Source organism: Lepus europaeus, chromosome X (genome assembly GCF_033115175.1).
Source record: "Lepus europaeus isolate LE1 chromosome X, mLepTim1.pri, whole genome shotgun sequence".
In the NCBI taxonomy this organism is placed as follows: Eukaryota; Metazoa; Chordata; class Mammalia; order Lagomorpha; family Leporidae; genus Lepus; species Lepus europaeus.
In genome coordinates, this window is record NC_084850.1 from 46,143,970 (window position 1) to 46,163,957 (window position 19,988).

General features: G+C 39.0%; 1 protein-coding gene across 1 annotated transcript in view; it reads left to right on the forward strand.

Annotated features, from left to right (window-relative positions):
- The window catches only part of IL1RAPL2 (interleukin 1 receptor accessory protein like 2), a 653,603-nt gene that overhangs the window by 22,386 nt on the left and 611,229 nt on the right, over positions 1–19,988 (forward strand). The window contains exon 4 of the mRNA XM_062183034.1: positions 1,005–1,278. Coding sequence (XP_062039018.1) covers positions 1,005–1,278 — 274 coding nt within the window. The remainder of the gene's footprint in view (positions 1–1,004; positions 1,279–19,988) is intronic.

Consider the following 19,988-nt stretch of genomic DNA (forward strand, 5'->3'; position numbering starts at 1 on the left):
TTTGGTGAAATTCTTTGAAAACAAGCAAATGGAGGTAGAATATTGATAATAATCATATTGGCTAGCATATTACATTATCCAGTGTCTCATTTCTAACCCTTCTAGAAAATAGGGAACTTTCTATATATGCCTTTCTTTAGTTGTGTATTTGCCTACCTAATATTATTTGATTAAAGCTGACATTCATACAAATATATTCCCATGAGTACATACCAACTAAGCAGTGAGGGAAGCCTAAGGGTATAAAGAGAAATCGACCTGTGATGAAATATCTGCTATTAATAGGTCATACTGTGGAAAACTTGCATGTGTATAATAGCAGATAATCACTTTAGGTGCCTACTGCTTCCAACCCTAGCATTCTACCTTCTCAATGGTGAATAAGTAACACAGTGATTCTTGTTACAATTATAGGTATAGGCAGTACAGAGTTGGGGTTATAAAAGCTATCTCTGGATCTGTGATTGCTTTTCTACCACCTATTGGCTGTCTGAACTTGGGAAAAGTCATTTAAGTTCTCTGATTCTCAGTGTCCTCATCTGTTAAATGAGAATAAAAGCATTAATCACAGGGCTGCTCCTAGATTATGCAGAGGTCTCTTGTAAATCTTTGGGTTTTGGGTGCTCCTGGCCTGTGTAAACAAATTGAGCCATTTAAGACCAACATACTGGTGTCATTACAGCAATAAAATTTCCCATGATCCTGTGAAGGAGATACTGCATGGCTAGCAGGAACAATCCACTTGCAGGGCCACTTTGCTGGAATTGGGATCTAGCCATGAGGCCAACTCCTTATGTAGGAGTGCTAGAGCTCCTTGGAGGATTTAGTGATGCAGAGTATTGGAAAGCACCCTAAAGGCACAAGGCTAGAGCAGAGGCTCTGCTTGCTAAGGTCTAAGCAAGAAATTGGTCTATTTCTTAGTACATCTTGGCGATGCTTTTGGCTCTGACCATTATTATTAACAATACTCACTGCAACTCATGCCTCATCTGGTTTTCTTCCAGTGGATGGCTGCATTGACTGGTCAGTGGACCTCAAGACATACATGGCTTTGGCAGGTGAACCAGTCCGAGTGAAATGTGCCCTTTTCTACAGTTATATTCGCACCAACTACAGCATGGCCCAGAGCACTGGGCTCAGGCTTATGTGGTACAAAAACAAAGGTGATTTAGAAGAGCCCATCATCTTTTCAGAGGTCAGGATGAGCAAAGAAGAAGATTCAATATGGTTTCACTCAGCTGAGGAACAAGACAGTGGATTCTACACTTGTGTTTTAAGGTGAGTGTTACGGGAAAATCTTCGTTGACCATATAGCTAATAGTCTTTTGATTGGGGCAGATGGTGTGCATGTTTGCCTCATGTTAAACAGCAGATATGTTCTGGAATAGTTGTAGCATATGTGGAACCTCAGAAAATTCCATTCTATCTGTTTATTGCATAGGAAATTCTTAGCACACTTTTCGAAAATAGGACTCTTATTTCTTGTACATGCTTATTCAATTTAGAAAATTTTGGAATTTCTTTCTTTCCTAATCCTACCCTTGCCCCAGGACCTCAATGATTGTTTTTACATAGACAAAATTGGCTTGATGAGCTGCATATCTGGCCATGAAAATAACCTAAAATAACATTAAGGCCAAGGTCTTGCCTCTCTTGTTGATGGAAAATAGCTTCAAATGCTACTGGGGAATCTCTTAGCATGTGAGCTACTGGTAAAATCCTTCACAGAATATGCAGTGTGATTTTAAGATATTTTTCTGAATATTATACTAGGAGGCATTATAGCCACAATTCTTCTTGTTAAGTATAGAGTGAAAAGCCATTTGTTTCATCCTAAGTGGTTCCACTATATCTCTTCCCCTTCCCTCCACCTCAGGGCTAGGATCCAGGATCTAGCATCTCGTATAGAAACTGGATTACGTACTGAAGTAGGTAGCTGAAATGACCTTTAAACCACTTTTCAATTCTGTCATTTTGGGAGTCTCTGATCTTGCTCACCAGGGACCTTGCACTCTACTATTTGACTTTAAATTCTTGAAAATGCAGACCCTTCCTATTTTAGCTAGCTGTGGACTTTGATGCCACAGCTATGTCACTTCTTCATCAAAAGAACTTGGGAGGCCCTGGTGAGGCCTTATTGTTGAAAAGGCCAGGGGTGCAAAGGGTTGCTTAAATAGAAGGTCTTCTTGATGCTTTAAGAAACACTTTTGTGTGGGGGAGGAGTGTTAGGGAAGCAAGTGGTGAGTTTAGTCTTGTGGTAAGCAAAATCCCCAGGATCTTGGCAGAGGCAGCAAGCATTCTGATCACGCTCTTAGCAATAAGCAATATTTTCTTCTTCTTGGGCAGCTCTTGGCAAAATTGAGAACTAGACATATTTCGGCTTTAGTGACTGACACTGTATTCTCTAGTGTGCTGCTGCTCTTCCCCGGCTCAACTCTTTTCCATCCCCTACTCTCCTTCAAAGGTGCCAATCAGAACTGTCTTTTCTTCCCCTTACCTATTTACTTGTTTCTTTTCACAGATTTGAAGTCTTATTTGCAAAGCTTCAGGCCACTATATACTTGTACATTTGCTAAGTTTATCAAGGATTATTGAATTAGTTACGGCTGACTTCCCCTGCTCTGTTTATCTCCTCACTCTTCATACTTCCTTCTTTCCCCTTCTCCCATCTAACCCCATTCTACTGCGCCTAACATTGTTAACAATGTAGTCTACATCCTTATATTTTTCTGAGTCTTTTAATTATGAGAACATGTTTACTTGGGGATATTCTCCTCATTGTGTTACAAAATGACAGTTATAGAATTCTCTCTCAGTAAAAATTCAAAGTGGAATTCTCTCAAAGTCAACTACAGAAATATCACTCATTCTTTTACATATATAATATTCTATGTTGATTGATATGTATATCCAATGAGACCACAATTTAGTTATTCATTTCCCTGTTGGTGAGCATACATCTTATTTCTAGGTTTTTTTTCCCCTACAAAAAAAGCTGTGACAAAAATCCCCTATCAGCTTTTAAGTAAACTTATATTTTAGAACAATTTTATATTGAGAAAATTATTGCTAAGGTGGTACAGAGAATTTCTATTATTAACAACTTAATGATACATTTGTTAAATTTAGTAAACCAATAGTGGTATGTTATCATCAACTAAAATCCATAATTTTTCAGATTTCCTCAGTTTTTCCTTGATTTTTTTTAAAATCTATTTCAGAATCCTATCTGTGCCACCACACTACATTTACTTGTCATGTCTCCTTAAGTTCTTACTGTCTGTGGCAGTTTCTCACTTTCCTTTTTCTTGATGACTTTGACAGCTTGAGTTGTACTGGTTCGATATTTTATAGAACATTCCTCAATTGGGATGTATATGATATTTTTTCTCATGGTTAGACTGTAACAATATGTTTTGGGGAAGAATACCACAGAGTGAAAATACCATTCTCATCATATTACATCAAAGATACATACCATCAATAGGACTTATCACTCTTGATGTTGACCTTGATCACCTAGATTTGCAGAGTATTTGTCTTTCTCCACTGGTAAGTTACTTTCTTTCACCCTTTCCATACTATGTACTATTTGGGAGAAAGTCATTATTGATTCACACTTAAGGAATGAAGAGTTATGTTCAAGCCCCATAAGAGTGATATCTCTACATAAATTATTTGGGATTCGTGTGTGTGTGTGTGTGTGTGTGTATGTGTATATGTGTGTCTTCTCTTCCACTTATCCATTTATATCAGTATTGACTCATGTATATTTATATTATATATGGGTTGTAACATAATAGTGCATTATTTTCTTGTGCAAATTCTTTCACTTTTGCCAACTGGGAGTACCAGTTCCTTTTCATGGTAAATGGTATTAGAAATCAAGATTAGGGTAGTAGATGTACTCACCTCACTGCTATTGGGGTGTTGCTTCTTCTAGTTCCTCTTTGCTGACAATTTGTTTACTTTGAAACAAAGCCTTGGGTTATTTCATGTAAAGTCCACCTGTGGTGATGGAATGTATTAGGGGTAGTAGAACTTCTCAATGTCCCTGAAATTCTTTCATGAAAGTGGCCTGATCTTTCAATTACCTATCATATTTACCTTTTTAAAATATCTATTGTAGATACTGAATCGGTGTTTCTAAAGTCACATTTAGGTAAGTAGAAGAGAAAGCAAAGGCATTTTATTGAACAGTGGCTAAGATTTAAACATAGCTAGTGACCTTATTATTATTATTTTTAAATATTTCAAATATAGAGTAGAGAGAGGGAGATACAGAGACCCTCCATCTTCTGGTTCACCCCCAGAATGGTCACAACACCTGGAGCCGAGCTCATCTACCTTCCCAGGTACATCAGTAGGGAGCTGGATCAGAAGTAGAGCAGCTGGGACTTGAACCAGCGCCCACATGGGATGCCGGTGTGGCAGGCAGCATCTTTACCCACTACGCCACAACACTGGCCTCTAACTAGTGACTTCTTTAATTTATGCAGCAGTACTTAGTGAGAAATTGGGACTGATAGGGAGGGGGAGAACTTTTGAGATTATCCCTCGGGTGTGTCAGGGTAAGAAAAAAATGGTTTTGGAATCACAGTTCCAAACTGTGGTTCAGTTTGGAATAATAATTCAGTAACCATTATTTTGCCAACTCAGAGATACAGACATGTCTTCCAAATATGTGTGTGTGTGTGTGTGTGTGTGAAATAGCTAACATTTGGCTGTGAATAATGTCTTTTTCATTATTAACCACTGACTTAAAATGCATGTGAAGTGAGAAATTCAGTCCACCTAAGTGATTTTGTACAATTGCCAAGAAAGTGACATTTATAATTTTAAAAAAAGGGCTCTTAAGTTGGCAATGTCAATATTTGCCTAACATCCCCAACTTGATACCACTTTAAGGTAATCATGAATGATTTTATGCTTTATTGAACTCATTAAAGATTGCTCTGTTGATTTCATTCTACTTAAACATGCAGATATGAAATCTTTAGTAGGATTATCCACCCATTGGAACCATAGCAAGAAGTTTATTCTATGTGATCTTTAGTAAGAAATTACTCATTTTAAAATTTAATGTGGTCATTCTAAAGAGTGATTAGTTGAATTTCTAAGCATATTAATGGGATAATAACAGAAGAATGGTGGAGGACTGGTAATCATGCTCCCTCTAGGTCCTCTCAGCTGATGAAGCCATGCACTGCTTCATGTACAAGTCCACAGGTAGTAAAGGAGTACTTTGAAGGAAATTTTATTCCTGATGTCCCAGATGTCTTTTCATATAGGTGGCCTTTTCTTTCAAGTAGGCAGTGCTGATCAAAGAATTACTGTTTCCCTATATGCCCACCCCATCATTTAAATGGAGGTGCATTATAGGATAAAAATGATGGAAGTAATCTTATTTGACAAAATCTCACATCTCACTTTCTTAACAATTTGTAATAAGAGCTGACTTAAGCTGTGGATGTTGAAAGATATGATCATATAATCCTGAATTGTACAAATATTGAAATGATGAAGCATAATTGAACATCTGTAGAAACCTTCATATTTAGAGATAGCAATCGCTTCTTGACCTTTTGGCTAAGATCAAGTGTAGCGTATTTAGAGATAGCCATGACAAAATGCGAGACTAAGTTATAGTTTCAAATCCACTATAAACATTTACATCTGTAATGAGGTATACAGAAGAAATAACCACCTTATAAAATAGAAACACAATATTTTTGGTTTTCAATAGTCCTCCCAAACTTCTTCTATGTAGCCAGCATCACCCTAATTCCTAAACCAGAAAAAGAAATGATAGAGAGGGGCCGGTGCTGTGGTGCAATGGGATAACACCCTGGCCTGAAGCGCCAGCATCCCATATGTGTGCTGGTTCTAGTCTCAGAATTCTGATGATTGTTTACTGCCCTTGTCTCAACTGTTGAGGAAAAGTTTTTTTTTTTTTCTTCATACTATTTGTTGAACTCTTTACTTAGTGTAGGGTTAATCTTGGGAGTATAAAGTAAACTGGAAATAGATCTTTGTAAAAATTAATAGTGGGGGGACGGCGCTGCGGCTCAATAGGCTAATCCTCCACCTGCAGCGCCGGCACCCCAGGTTCTAGTCCTGGTTGGGGCGCCGGATTCTGTCCCAGTTGCTCCTCTTCCAATCCAGCTCTCTGCTGTGGCCCGGGAAGGCAGTGGAGGATGGCCCAAGTCCTTGGGCCCTGCACCTGTATGGGAGACCAAGAGAAGCACCTGGCTCCTGGCTTCGGATCAGCGCGGTGGGCCGGCCGCAGCGGCCATTTGGGGGGTAAACCAATGGAAAAGGAAGACCTTTCTCTCTGCCTCTCTCTCTCACTGTCCACTCTGCCTGTCAAAAAAAAATTAATAGTGGGAATAGGAGAGGGAGGAGGAAGAAGGGTGGGAGCATGAGCAGGAGAGAGGTTAGGGTGGGAAGAATCACTATGTTCCTAAATCTGTGTACATGAAGTGCATGAAATTTGTATACCTTAAATAATTTTTTTAAAAAATAGTCATTGAAATCAGTGATGTTCTCAACATCTGAATGCCTCTCCAACTCTTTGCAAAGAGTCATTTAGTTTATTGGTAATGCCTGAAGGCATGGTATGTGCTTATTGATTTTTCAAATTTGAAGAATTATTACTATTATTATTCTAGTAAGACAGCATTATCAGATAAGTTGAGGAGGGAGATATTTTAAAACAAGAAATGTAGCATATTGCTATTTTTAAAATCTGTGTGAAGGGTACACAAAGATCTTATTTTGTTATTTTTATTTTTGAGTGTGTTCAAAATATTCCAAAATAAAAAATGAAAAGAAATAAAGTATATAATGATTTTGCCTGATTCTAATGATTCTTAAGTGATTAGACACATAAATGTCTATGTAGCATCCAAAAACAAGTTTTTATAATTCATTCAACAAACATTCATTGAATATGTGGTATTAACTTTATGCCACACTGCAAATAAACCTCTGTCTTTAGAAAGAAAAGTGATTGTTCTAGTCTACCTTAAAGACTAAGAAATAGTTCTTATCACCTTCTATACTCCTACTCTACTCCCCACTATGGTTACCAAGAGATTTTCAAGGACAGTGAACATTTCTTATAATTCAATTCCAACTTAACTATTGATCCTTGAAAAGTTAAGTGTCAACAATTCTGTTGCCTGGGTAGCAATTTCCAGAAGAGCAGATAGTTTTGTGTCAGAAAAATGAAAGCCTGGATCTTATAGAATAAATTGACCCCAGAAAAGATCAAGATTGTACAGAAGGGTTTTGAGACAGAAGCAATGCCTTCTTTGGTCTGTGTAAGCTACAGTGAAATGAAATTAGTTATTTTTTCTGCCTAATTTCTGTTATAAGCAGGAGTCTCTAATTTCATTTCTTTTGCATCAATTGTGCATAAACACATCTAACCAGACAGAAATTATTTTTCAATCTTCAAAACTTTATAATCTACATGTTTATAAAATCATGGATTAGTTAAAATAGCAATAAAGTGGCAATTAAACTTTTTCATTTAATTAACATTGAATTAGATGTATCATAATGCTTAGAAATATAACCGCATTGTTGTTCACAAGCTATATAACACTCAGAAATACAATTCTATTGTACATACTTATGTAATTTTACCTCCATTCTGTATTTTTTAGAGGGAAGCAGATGTTTACAGTTTAGTCATCAGGATTACCTGTTTTGTAAAAATTAATGGGTTGTATTTGATTACTATGAAACAAAGATTGATTTCACATAGTTATTGATGAGTTGGCTAACACTGCTATTCATATATACTCTTTAGTTTCATCCATTTAATTATTACACAAATTTCAGTGACTTTGTTTTATTATTATTTTGTTTGGAATCAAAGTTTTAAACCTATTGCACAGGTTTCAAATGCAAAATCTTTTCAGGGACCAAGAAGGTAATATAGTGAGTATGGTAGGTCTCATCTCATTTCATGCATTTTATTGTTTTTCCCCCACTGTCTATTTTTCCAGCTCATTCTCTCTATATTCCATCTGCAAAAATCGGTTTATCCTACCTAAACCTCCAACATATTGTTCTCACTGATTTTCCACTGTCCTTTTCTCTCTTCCCAACTAGGATAGTTTAATTTCAATGATATAGTATTTTAATCATTACCACCATCCACCCTCTTATTTCTTTTGGTTCTTAATTTTCTTCATCTTACTTGCTTGTGAAAAACCACAATACTTTCTAAACTCAATTTTCTGTCTATGCTATGCCTGCAATCCTTGCAGTTGAACTTGGCTGAAGGAAAATAGTAATGTTAATGAATCTCACTATGAATTTCAAATAGACCCTTAAAGCTACCACATAGTCTTAATACGTATTCTTTTTCTACATTTTTATTTATTTTCATTTTGAAAGAAAAAGAGAGGGGGGGAGAGGGGAGAGAGAGAGAATGAATTGATTTTCTGTCTACTGGTTCACTTCCTAAATGCCTACATCAGCTAGGGCTGGGCCATGCCAGGGAGCCCAGGAACTCTATCCAGGTTTCCCAAATGGGTGGCAGGAACCTAAGTACTTGTGCCATCATCTTCTGCCTTCCCATGGTATACATTGGCAGGAAGTTGAATCAGAAGTACAGGAGCCGGGACTGGAACCAGGCACTCTAATATGTAACACTCGCATCCCAATCAGCAAGTTTAATCATTACACTGTACAACTTCCATTCTTACTTTATATTCTGTCAATTCAGTCTCCCATCTTCCTAGCTGATCCTTTTAAAAATAATTTTTATTTATGTAACATGAACAAATTTCATGTATTTCATATATACGGATTTAGGAGCATATGATACTTTCCATCCTATCCTCCCTCTCGCTCATGCTCTCAATCCTCCCACCTCATTCCTTTCTTATTTTAATTTTTAAGACAGCATACTTTTAGTTTATTTTACAATCATAAGCTTAACCCTCCACTAAGTAGAGTTCAACAAATAGAAGGGAAAAAAAAGAAACACTGTTCCTCAGCAGTAGAGACAAGGGCTATAAACAAACAATAACCAAATCTCAAAATGTCAATTTTGCTCATATACATTACATTTTCTTGTACTCTATGAGTTACTACAAATCAGGGAAAACAGATTTGTCTTTTGGAAATTGGCTTATTTCACTTATTACAATGATTTTCAGTTGCATTCATCTTGTTGCAAAAGACTGGATTTCATTCTTTTATATGGCTGAATAGTATTCCATAATCTATATATACCACATTTTCTTTATACAGTCATCAATAGATGAAGATTTGGTTTTATTGATTCCATATCTTAGCTATTGTGAATCAAACTGCAATAAACCTGGGCGTACAGATAACTCTTCACATGCTGTATTCATTTCATTTGGGTAAATTCCCAGAAGTGGGATGGCTAGGTCACATGGTAGATCTATATTCAGATTTCTGAAGTATTTCCATACTGTCTTCGACACTGGCTCTACTAGTTTACATTCCCACCAACAGTGGATTAGGGTACCTTTTTCCTCACACCCTCGCCAGCATTTGTTTGTTGATTTCTGTATGAGAGCCATTCCAACTGGGATGAGATGAAACCTCATTGTGGTTTTGATTTGCAATTTCCAGGTGGCTAGTCTAGATCCTGAATATTTTTCCATGTCTGTTGGCCATTTGAATTTAATTCTTTGAAAAATGCCTGGTAAATCCTTTGCCCATTTCTTAACTGGACTGTCTGTTTTGTTGTTATTGAGTTTCTTGAGCTCTTTATAGTCTCGATATTAATCCCTTATCAATTGAATAATTTGCAAGTATTTTCTCCCATTCTGTTGGTTGCCTCTTCACTTTCTTGAATATTTCTCTTGCAGTATGGATGATTCTTAGCTTGATGTAATCTCATGTGTTTTTGCTTTTATTGCCTGTTTAGCGTATTTTCCAAGAGGTCTTTGCCTATGTCAATGTCTTGCAGCATTTCCCCAGTATTCTTCTGACTATTTTACATGTTCTCTTCAAATTTCCAACATCTTTTCCCTGTGTCCCATTTTGCTAAAAACTTGAAGAAACCAGGAAATAATTTGTACATCCCCCCACATACTGTGTCATCTACCTGTGTCCTCTGCCTTCCTGTTGCCATGGATGAGCTAGTCTTGCTCTTCTTTAACACCAGTCAAATCTCATGTGCACTAGGTCACCCTATCCCTATTTACCTACTCAAGAGTATCACCTGAGCAATCATCTCTCTCTCTCTCTCTCTCTTTCTCTCTCTCTCTCTCGTATCACCTGAGCAATTATCTAAAAAAATCCTCTTTATTCCACTTCTGCTAGCCAGTAACCACATTCCTTGCTCCTATTTGGAATAAAACTACTCAAGAGAAAGAGTTGCCTGGTGATTTTGTTGTAGATGTTCATGTATGTCTAAACCCATTAAGCTGCATGTACTAAATATGTGAAATTCCTTGTGTATCAATCATATCTCAGTAAAACTGTTCTAAGAAACAAAGGTGCCAGTATTCACAGTCTTGAGTTCCTTTCCATTCCCTTTCTATTAAATCTATTCTAGTCAGGTAAGTGCCTTTATCATGCCACCAAAATGGCTTTTGTCAAAGTTTCTGATAACCTCAAGATTGTTGAATCCTACAGTCAGTTTGACTTTTCAGTCCTTCTGTTACTTGACCCATTCATTGAGTTTGGCACAGCTGTTTACTCCCTGATTATTGACAACATGTTCTTTACCTGACTTCCAGAGATCACATTCTCCTAGTTTTCTTCTTACGCCATCTGTTCCTTTCCTGGCTCCTTATGTTTTTCTTGACCTCTTAATGTTAGAGGGACCTGAAAATTATAGACTAAACATTGCCAGGTTTTCTGATTGTTTTGAAGAAAAATATTTGTGTGAAATTTCCCAATTTTTAAATTTTTGGAAACCCTCCTCTCCTCTCCACAAAAAGAGACCCCATACTTAGATTCAACTAGTGGGCTAATTTTCAAGGCCTGAACTAGTAGATTCTTACTCCAGCATTAACCTAGAGAATGACTGCATTATCATTTTAAAGAAGCACTTTAACTGTATCAAAGTGCAACAGAACAAAACAAAGCCTGATGTATCACTACACCAGATTTCAAGACATATTACAGAGTTGTTAAAGCAACCTGGTACTGGTACAAAACACATGGATAAACCAATGGAACAAAATAGAAATGCCAGAAATCAACCCACACATCTACAACCAACTTATCTTTGACAAAGGAGCTAAAATCAATCCTTGGAGCAAAGATAGTCTCTTCAACAAATGGTACTGGGAAAGTTGGATCTCCACAAGCAGAAGTGTGAAGCAATTCCCCTACCTTACACCTTACACAAAAATCTACCCAAAAAGTATTAAAGATCTAAATCTACAACCCAATACCATCAAATTATTAGAGAACATCAGGAAACCCTGCAAGACATTGGCATAGGCAAACACTTCTTGGAAAATACCCCAGAGGCACAGGCAATCAAAACCAAAAATGACAAATTACATCAAATTGAGAAGCTTCTGTACTGCAAAAGAAACACTCAGAAAAGTGAAGAGGCAACCTATGGAATAGGAGAAATTATTTGTAAACTGTGCAACTGGTAAAGGATTAATTTCCAGAATATATAAAGAGCTCAAGAAACTCAGCAACGACAGAACAAACAACCCAGTTAAGAAGTGGGCAAAGGACTTGAACAGGCATTTTTCAAAAGAGCAAATCCAAATGGCCAACAGACACATGAAAAAATGCTCAGGATCACTAGCCATCATGGAAATGCAAATCAAAACCACAGTGAGGTTCCTCCTCACCCCGGTTCATTAGAATGACTTTCATATAGAAATCAACAAACAACAAATGCTGGTGAGACTGTGGGGGAAAAGGTACCACTGTTGTTGGGAATATAAACTGGTTCAGCCAATGAGGAAGACAGTATAGAGATACCTCAGAAATCTGAATATGACCCAGCCATTCCACTCCTGGGAATTTACCCAAGGGAAATGAAATCAGCATATGAAAGAGTTAGCTGTATCCCCATGTTTACTGCTGCTCAATTCACAATAACTAAGATATAGAATCAACAAAATGCCCATCAAATGAAGATTAGATAAAGAAATTATGGGATATGTACACCATGGAATTCTACGCAGGAGTAAAAAAAAAAGAAATCCTATCATTTGCAACAAAATGGATGAAACAAGAGAATGTCATACTTAGTGAAAGTGGAGCAGAACAATGAATATTCTCATGGTATAGACTAGATTAGAGGAAACTTTCAGCTCCCCTAGAGTACATTTGAATACTCAGTAAGTACTGGGGTTAAATGGTGCCCCCTGTATGTGACAACTGAGTTAATAAAATCTTAAGCCCTTGTGTGGTCAATATAAGAATCCTTACTGTTAGACATAGTGTATCAATATGGTATTCTGTCAAGAAGATTCTGCTGCTATAAATTGGTACTTCTCTTCCACTTCCTTCCTGTTAGTTATGTAACTCTGTCTGTCTGTCTATCTCATGCTAAGCTCCTAAAAGTGAAGAGGACTACAGACATGTAATGACTCAAGCATAAAAAATAACTTCAGAGAATGTATCCACTGGGGGCTGGTGCTGTGGCGCAGCAGGTTAAAGCCCTGGCCTGAAGTGCCAGCATCCCATATGGGTGCTGGTTCAAGTCCCAGCTGCTCCTCTTCTGATACAGCTCTCTGCTATGGCCTGGGAAAGCAGTAGAAGATGGCCCAGGTCCTTGTGCCCCTGCACCCACGTGGGAGAACCAGAAGAAGCTCCTGGCTCCTGGCTTTGGATTGGCTCAGCTCCAGCCGTTGAGGCCATCTGGGGAGTGAACCAGCAGATGGAAAATCTCTCTCTCTCTGTCTCTACCTCTCTCTGTAACTCTGTCTTTCAAATAAATAAAATCTTCAAAAAAAAAAAGAAAGTATCCACTGGATACTTCTTTGGCCTCATATAGTGCCAAGAACTATGGTGAGTCCAAGAGAAATATTTTATATATCATCTGCCTTTAAGGAGTTACTAAAGAAAGATATAAAGTAGTTAGGATTCTTCTGTGCCTAACACTGTAGGACTATCTTCTACATTACTACTATTACTGCACCATATTACTAATATATCTGGTGATGCATTGCTTAAGTTGAATCCTGGCTTTATCACATAACTTGAGCAATTTATATGATTACTGAAGATCAGCAGTGGATCCCCAGTTTGTAAATGCTAAACTATTGGTTCTGACTCCAGCATCATCCTAGAGAAGGGTAGTATATTATGGCTATGTCTCTTACTTTCCTCATGTGGAAAGTGAAAACTCATTTGTTGTTTCAACTTATGATAATTAGAGCACTTGCTTTAGGTGTTGAGTATATGCCTTGAACAAGACAAAGTGCCCACTCTCCTGTAGCTTAGAGTATAAATGACACAGGTATGTACATTTACAAGATTATAATAAGCAATACAATAAGATTAAAAAAGGATCATGTTCTGGAGTCACTGGGAGATCATTGTTAAGTTGGGTGGACAAGAAGAGCTTCAAAGAGAAAGTGACACGTAAACTGAGACTTGAATGACTAGAGGGATCCAGCCTTGTGAAAATCCAGAAGAAAAGTGATCCAGTCAAAGCAGTAAGTGCCAAAGTAGAAGCTGGCTTTTTAAAGTCAAGAAAGATATAGAATGGTAATTTAGATGAAATATTAGAATGGTAATTTAGATCTTGGGCATATGGTACCAATGAGGCTGGAAAGACAGGCAGGAACCATATCTGGCTGCATCCTATGGAGCAGAATAAGAATTTTTTTGACGAGCAGAGTGGACAGTAAGAGAGAGAGACAGAGAAAGTTCTTCCTTTTCCGTTGGTTCACCCCCCGATGGCCGCTGCGGCCGGTGCACCACGCTGATCCGAAGCCAGGAGCCAGGTGCTTCTCCTGGTCTCCCATGTGGGTGCAGGGCCCAAGCACTTGGGCCATCCTCCACTGCCTTCCCAGGCCATAGCAGAGAGCTGGACTGGAAGAGGAGCAACCGGGACAGAATCTGGCGCCCCGACCAGGACTAGAACCCAGTGTGCCGGCGCTGCAGGCAGAGGGTTAGTGAGCCACAGCGCCGGCCGAGAATTTGATTTTTATTAGTCACCAGAGGTAAAAGGACAGTGCTGTTTTTTGGATTATTTTAAGCTGGAGAGTAACATGATAATTTCCATTTAAAAAATCATTTTTGACCTGTTGAGAATGGATTGTAGGGGAATAATATTGCAAGGACACAGAGCTGGGGAGCAACAGTATTATTAGTTGAGGGAGATGTGATAGTAATTTGGATTGGGCTAGAAGCTGTGCAAACAGGGAAAAGTGAATGGATCCTAGATATGTATTGAAGGTGAGCTTGACTGTACATATTGATGCACTGGTTGTGAGAAACAGCTGAATACAGATGACTCTCACTCTCTGATTTAAGGAACTGAGTGAATCATGGTGCAATTGACTGAGAAGACTTGAAGAGAAACAAGGATCAGAGTACTTACCTTAGAGAATCTTGGCAAGCTCTTAGCGTTAATGTTAACATAAATGCTCCATACAGTACCTCTTATTCCTAACTTTACTATCACCAACCACTATTACTACCAGCTATGATTTTTAGCCCTTATTAAATGACAAACATTGTACTAATTCTTAGAGTACTCCATAAGGTAGATCAAATTATTTAACATGATAAAAATTGATATTCATGGAGGCTGAAGAACTTGCTCAGGGAGAAGTTCAATGCAGCAATGAAGACACCCATGTCTGACATCAGAGTTCCTGAGTTTAACTCCCATCTCCTGCTTCGAACTTCAGCTTCCTGCTAATGTGCCCTCTGGGAGGCAGTGGTGATGGCTCAACTAACTGAGTTCCTGCCACCCACGTGGGAGACCTAGGTTGCATTCCAGGCTCCTGGACCAGGCCCACACAGCCATTAGAAGTATTTGGGGCTGGCGCCGCGGCTCACTAGGCTAATCCTCCGCCTTGCGGCGCCGGCACACCGGGTTCTAGTCTCGGTCAGGGCACCGGATTCTGTCCCGGTTGCCCCTCTTCCAGGCCAGCTCTCTGCTGTGGCCAGGGAGTGCAGTGGAGGATGGCCCAAGTGCTTGGGCCCTGCACCCCATGGGAGACCAGGAGAAGCACCTGGCTCCTGCCATCGGATCAGCGCCGTGTGCCGGCCGCAGCACGCCAGCCGTGGCGGCCATTGGAGGGTGAACCAACGGCAAAGAAAGATCTTTCTCTCTGTCTCTCTCACTGTCCACTCTGCCTGTCAAAAAAATTAATTAAAAAATGAAAAAAATAGAAGTATTTGGGAAGTTAAGCAGTGAATGGAAACATACGCACTCTCCCTCTCTCGCCCCTGAAACACATAAATAAGTAACAATAATCAAAAATAACTTGCCCAATGACACATGAGTAGAACATGATAGAGCTGAGACTTGAACAGGTTTATGTGACTATAGAGTACACACACCTAATCTATTTGTTTTACTGTCTTCTTATTTATTACCTATTTTTGCTATTCTTTATAAGATCTATATTTGTTCATGAAAGCAAAGGAGATATGCTTATATATGTTAATTCCTGCCTGTATGAAGTTCTGTCTTCAGTGTTTTTAGTGTTTGACAGAGATTCTAAGTTTATGAGAAGTGAGAATTAAGCTAAAGCAGAGGTTTTCAGGAAAAGGATCAGACTACGTTTCTTACAAAGTTTGCATCCCTTTGTGATTGTTATTCAACTTCCAAACATTGTACTTAGAAGTGCTTAAAGTTGTTTCCTACCCAAGATGATAGGTGGAAGAGCTTTGCGGGAGACACTTTGTTAACATTGATTTATTTGGAAGGTGGAGGTAGAGAGAGAGGATCTTCCATCCATTGGTTCAGTCCCCAAATGGCTGCAACAGCCAGGCCTGGGCCAGGCAGAAACCAGGAGCCTGGAACTCCATCTGGCTCTTCCACATAGATGACAGGGGCCCAACTACTTGGGCTATCTTCCACTGCTTTCCCAGGAGCATTAGCAGGGACCTTTTGATTAGAAGTGGAGCAGCCTGGACATGAACTCGTGCCCTTATAGAATGGTGGCATTGAAGGCAACAGGTTAACCCACCATGCCACAACACTGGCCCCAGGAGACACATTCTCAACTGGCTCTTTATTTACTCTTACTCCCAAACCCCCACATATAAGACTCAATGAATCAATTAGAGAAGCTTATGCATCAGTGTATGACAAAATGCTGGAATGACTATTTTCAAGTTTCATAAATATGTTTTTCCCCAAGAACTCATTGCATTAAACCATTTCCCTTAAAGTTGGAATGTTTCATGGTGCAACAGAAATTAGATCATAGATCTCATTCATTCCTAACTATGGTTTTGGGGTTTTGCTTGCTTTTAGGAAAATGGATGTTTTTCAGCCAATATCATTTTAATTCTCAGACATCAATTATTCATTAAATAAATATTCATTCAGTACTTGCTGTATGAAAGGTACTGAAAAAAGCCAAAGTGAATGACTCAACTGCTTACTTCTAACAGATTAAAAGTAGAATTAAGGCATATATGCAAATTACAATCAAATAACTGTAACTTAAAGATAGGATCCCATGTGGTTCAGTAAAAATTATATCCTAGCAAACATATTCCAGAAATTAAACACATTTTCAAAGTTTCAATATTTCCTCATTTACTGTACTCCCTTGAAAAACAGCAAGGGGAGCCAGTCTGTAACCCCTGACAACACTTAAAATGATCTTTTCACATAAATTTCACCCCCAATATCTCACATGCTGCATATGTCCAGAAACCTCTTTCATCACTACTCATTCTCATTCTCAACCAAAAAAAAACCTCCTCTTGGAATGCATTTTTGGCAAGTTTTTCCTCTTTGTCTTTCTCACCCTCCATCTTTTGTATTTTTCCTAACAAAAAAGCTGTTATTCCCCTTACCAATGTAATTTAATTAAACTAGCAGTGCTCCTTGGAGGGAAGGAGAAAAATGTTCTTATGCTCTTTCTGCCCATTACTCTTATTCTGCACAATAAAAGCTGAGAGAGTGGGGTTGGCATTGTGGCGCATCAGATTAAGCAACAACTTGGGACACCTGCATCCTGTGTTGGAGTGCTGATTTCAGTTCTGGCTACTCTGCTTCCAATTTAGCTTCCTGCTAATACATCATGGGAGAGAGTAGATGATAGCCCAAGGGCCTGGGCCACTGCCATTCATGTGGAAGACCAGGATGGAGTTCTAAGCTTCTGCCTTCAGGCTGGCCCAGCCCTGGTTGTTAGGGGCATTTGGGAAGTGAACCAGTGAATGGAAGATCGATCTCTCTCTCTCTACCTTTCAAGTAGATGAAAATAAATAAAGCACTAAAAAAAAAAACCTACCTTTAAAATCTTAAGAAGCTCACAAACTGATCTGCCATACAAGAAATCTGTAAAGTTTCTGTATTTGGAAAACCAGTTAGCCAAAAAGAGGACTATGTTTAGAGAACAAAGAGAGGAGACAAGCCACAAACAGTAACATAATATGTTTTAAAAGGAAGTTATTTTTTGAAAAGCAGAGTGACAGAGCGAGAAAGTGAGAGCGAGAGGAAGAGAGCGAGAGAGAGATTGATTTTGTTCATATGTTGGTTCCCTCCCCAAATGGCCACAGAGCCAGTGCTGGCCAGCCTGAAACTCCATCTGGTCTCCCTCATGGGTGTCAGAGGTCCAAGTACTCAGGCCATCATCTGCTGCTTTCCTAGACGCATTAGCAGGGATCTGGATTGGGCTGAATCAAAGCAGCACAGCCCAGATTCCAACTGGCACTCATATAGGATGCCCAAGTTGCAGGTTGTGGTAAGCACAACACTATTTTTATCATTTATTTTCTTCCACATGAGAGAAAGCAGTATGTGCTATGAGAAAGGTAGAAGTAGGGGAGCAGGCCTTTGTCCTAGAGTCTACGATGGCTGTGTCCTTCATCAGAATGCCTGGATTTGATTCCTGGCTCAGACTCTTGGCCCCAGCTTCCTCCCAATGCAGACCCTGGGAGGCAGTGGCGATGGCTCCAGTAATTGGGACAATATGGGAGACCTGAATTGAATTCCAGCTCTTAGCCCTAGCCCTGGCCATTGTGGGTGACTTGGCAGTGAATCAGTGGGTGGAAATGCCCTCTCTCCTCTCTCTCTCTGTCTCTCCTTCATAAAAGAAAAAGATAAAATAGTAGTAGAATGAAGGGTAGAGAAAAATAACTTACAGAATCAGTGGTGTCTGTGATGTCGCATGAGAATCTAAACAGGACTTCCCAAGCAGATGAAACTATTTAAGGAGAAGGTGGCAGTGAAGCATGGGAGAAAAAAAAAACAGCAAAGTAAGTTTGGTTGGAACATGGGCTTGTCAAAGCCTTTTCCTCTGTGAATTCACAAGAACTAACCCTTGCCTTATGGAGGATTCAAATATATTTTGGGATCATAAGATTTAAGATATTAACCAATTCTTAAAAAAAGAAGCTGAAAGACAACTAACATACATATTAAGTTATAGCCAGGTGGTAAGATACATTTTTAGCAGATGATGTTTCCATGAGAAAATGTATATTTAAAGAGAGTAAATTTCCTTTGCCCTTACCCTTAAGAAAGTCAATACTGCTGACCTGCATTATGCCATGCACTTCCTGAAACTAGTTTTCTCAGAGCTGGAGATGAATTCACATAGAGCCATTCCCACTGTCTCAGCACTGAGTGATCCATCTTGGCAACACAGCTGGTTACTATTTGGCAGGTATAGGCTCTTTCTATAGCTATAAAACAGAAAAATTGAGGAGAAGGACTATGTCCTACCCTGGGACCTTGATCTCATTGAAACAAGATCCAGATTAATACTAATCTATATATACCCATTCCCTGATCTGATCACACTCTTCAGTGCTAAGGTATGTGCAATATATACTTATCTGAGCAGAGGAAGATGCTGTATGCACTTTAAAAAAAGATTATTTATTTGAAAGGTAGAGTTACAAAGAGAGAGGGAGAGGGAGAGGTAGAGAGAGAGAGAAGTCTTCCATCCTCTGCACCGCTCCCTAAATGGCGTAATGGCTGGAGATGGGCCAGACTGAAGGCAGGAGCCAAGAGCTTCACCTGGGTCTCCCATGTGTGTGCAGGGGCCAAGGATTTCAGCCGTCCTCTGCTGTTTTCTCAGGCACGTTAGCAGGGAGCTAGATCAGAAGTGGAGGAGTCGGGACTCAAACACACACCCATATGGGATGTTGGCATTGCAGGTGGCAGTTTAATCTGCTACACCACAGTGTCGGCCCCCCAACACCTTTTAGTTTTCAATCCTATTAGTATGATCCCTTCTCAGTGCCCTCCCTTGACTGCTCAGAAGGAAAGGTGTTTGACTATGCTTCATAATTACATTTTGCTCACTCTCAACCAAGGGATCTGTCTCTTTCTCTTAAACTTTGTCCTGAACCTACTTTACATACTGTACACACATATAGCAAAGGCTTTCTGTACATGTTGGTGGTTGACTTACTGACTGAAACCCTACTTGGGGTTAATTTACTCATTGGGAACCTTTTTGAATATATTGTTTTACCAAAACTAGAACATAAACTAAACATAAATTTGCAAAAATTGCATATATATATATATATATATATATAAACTTTTACAGGAATTTTATTTCACAATAAACAGGGATATAATTTTGTTTTACTTTAATAATACAGTGGCTACGCCACCAACACAGTAGGCAGAATCACATTCTTTCCCATATTTATTTTCAAACTTTTTAAATTAATCTCTCTAATTTTTAAAACCTTGCTTGAAAGGCAGAGAGACAGAGCCAGAGACTTCTATGTTCTGGTTCACTCCCTAAGTCTGGCAACAGCTAGGGTTGGACCATGCTTAAACCAGGCAGCTGGAACTTTATCCAGGTCTCCCACATGGGACCCAAGTACTTGAGTTATCCCTGCTTCCAACC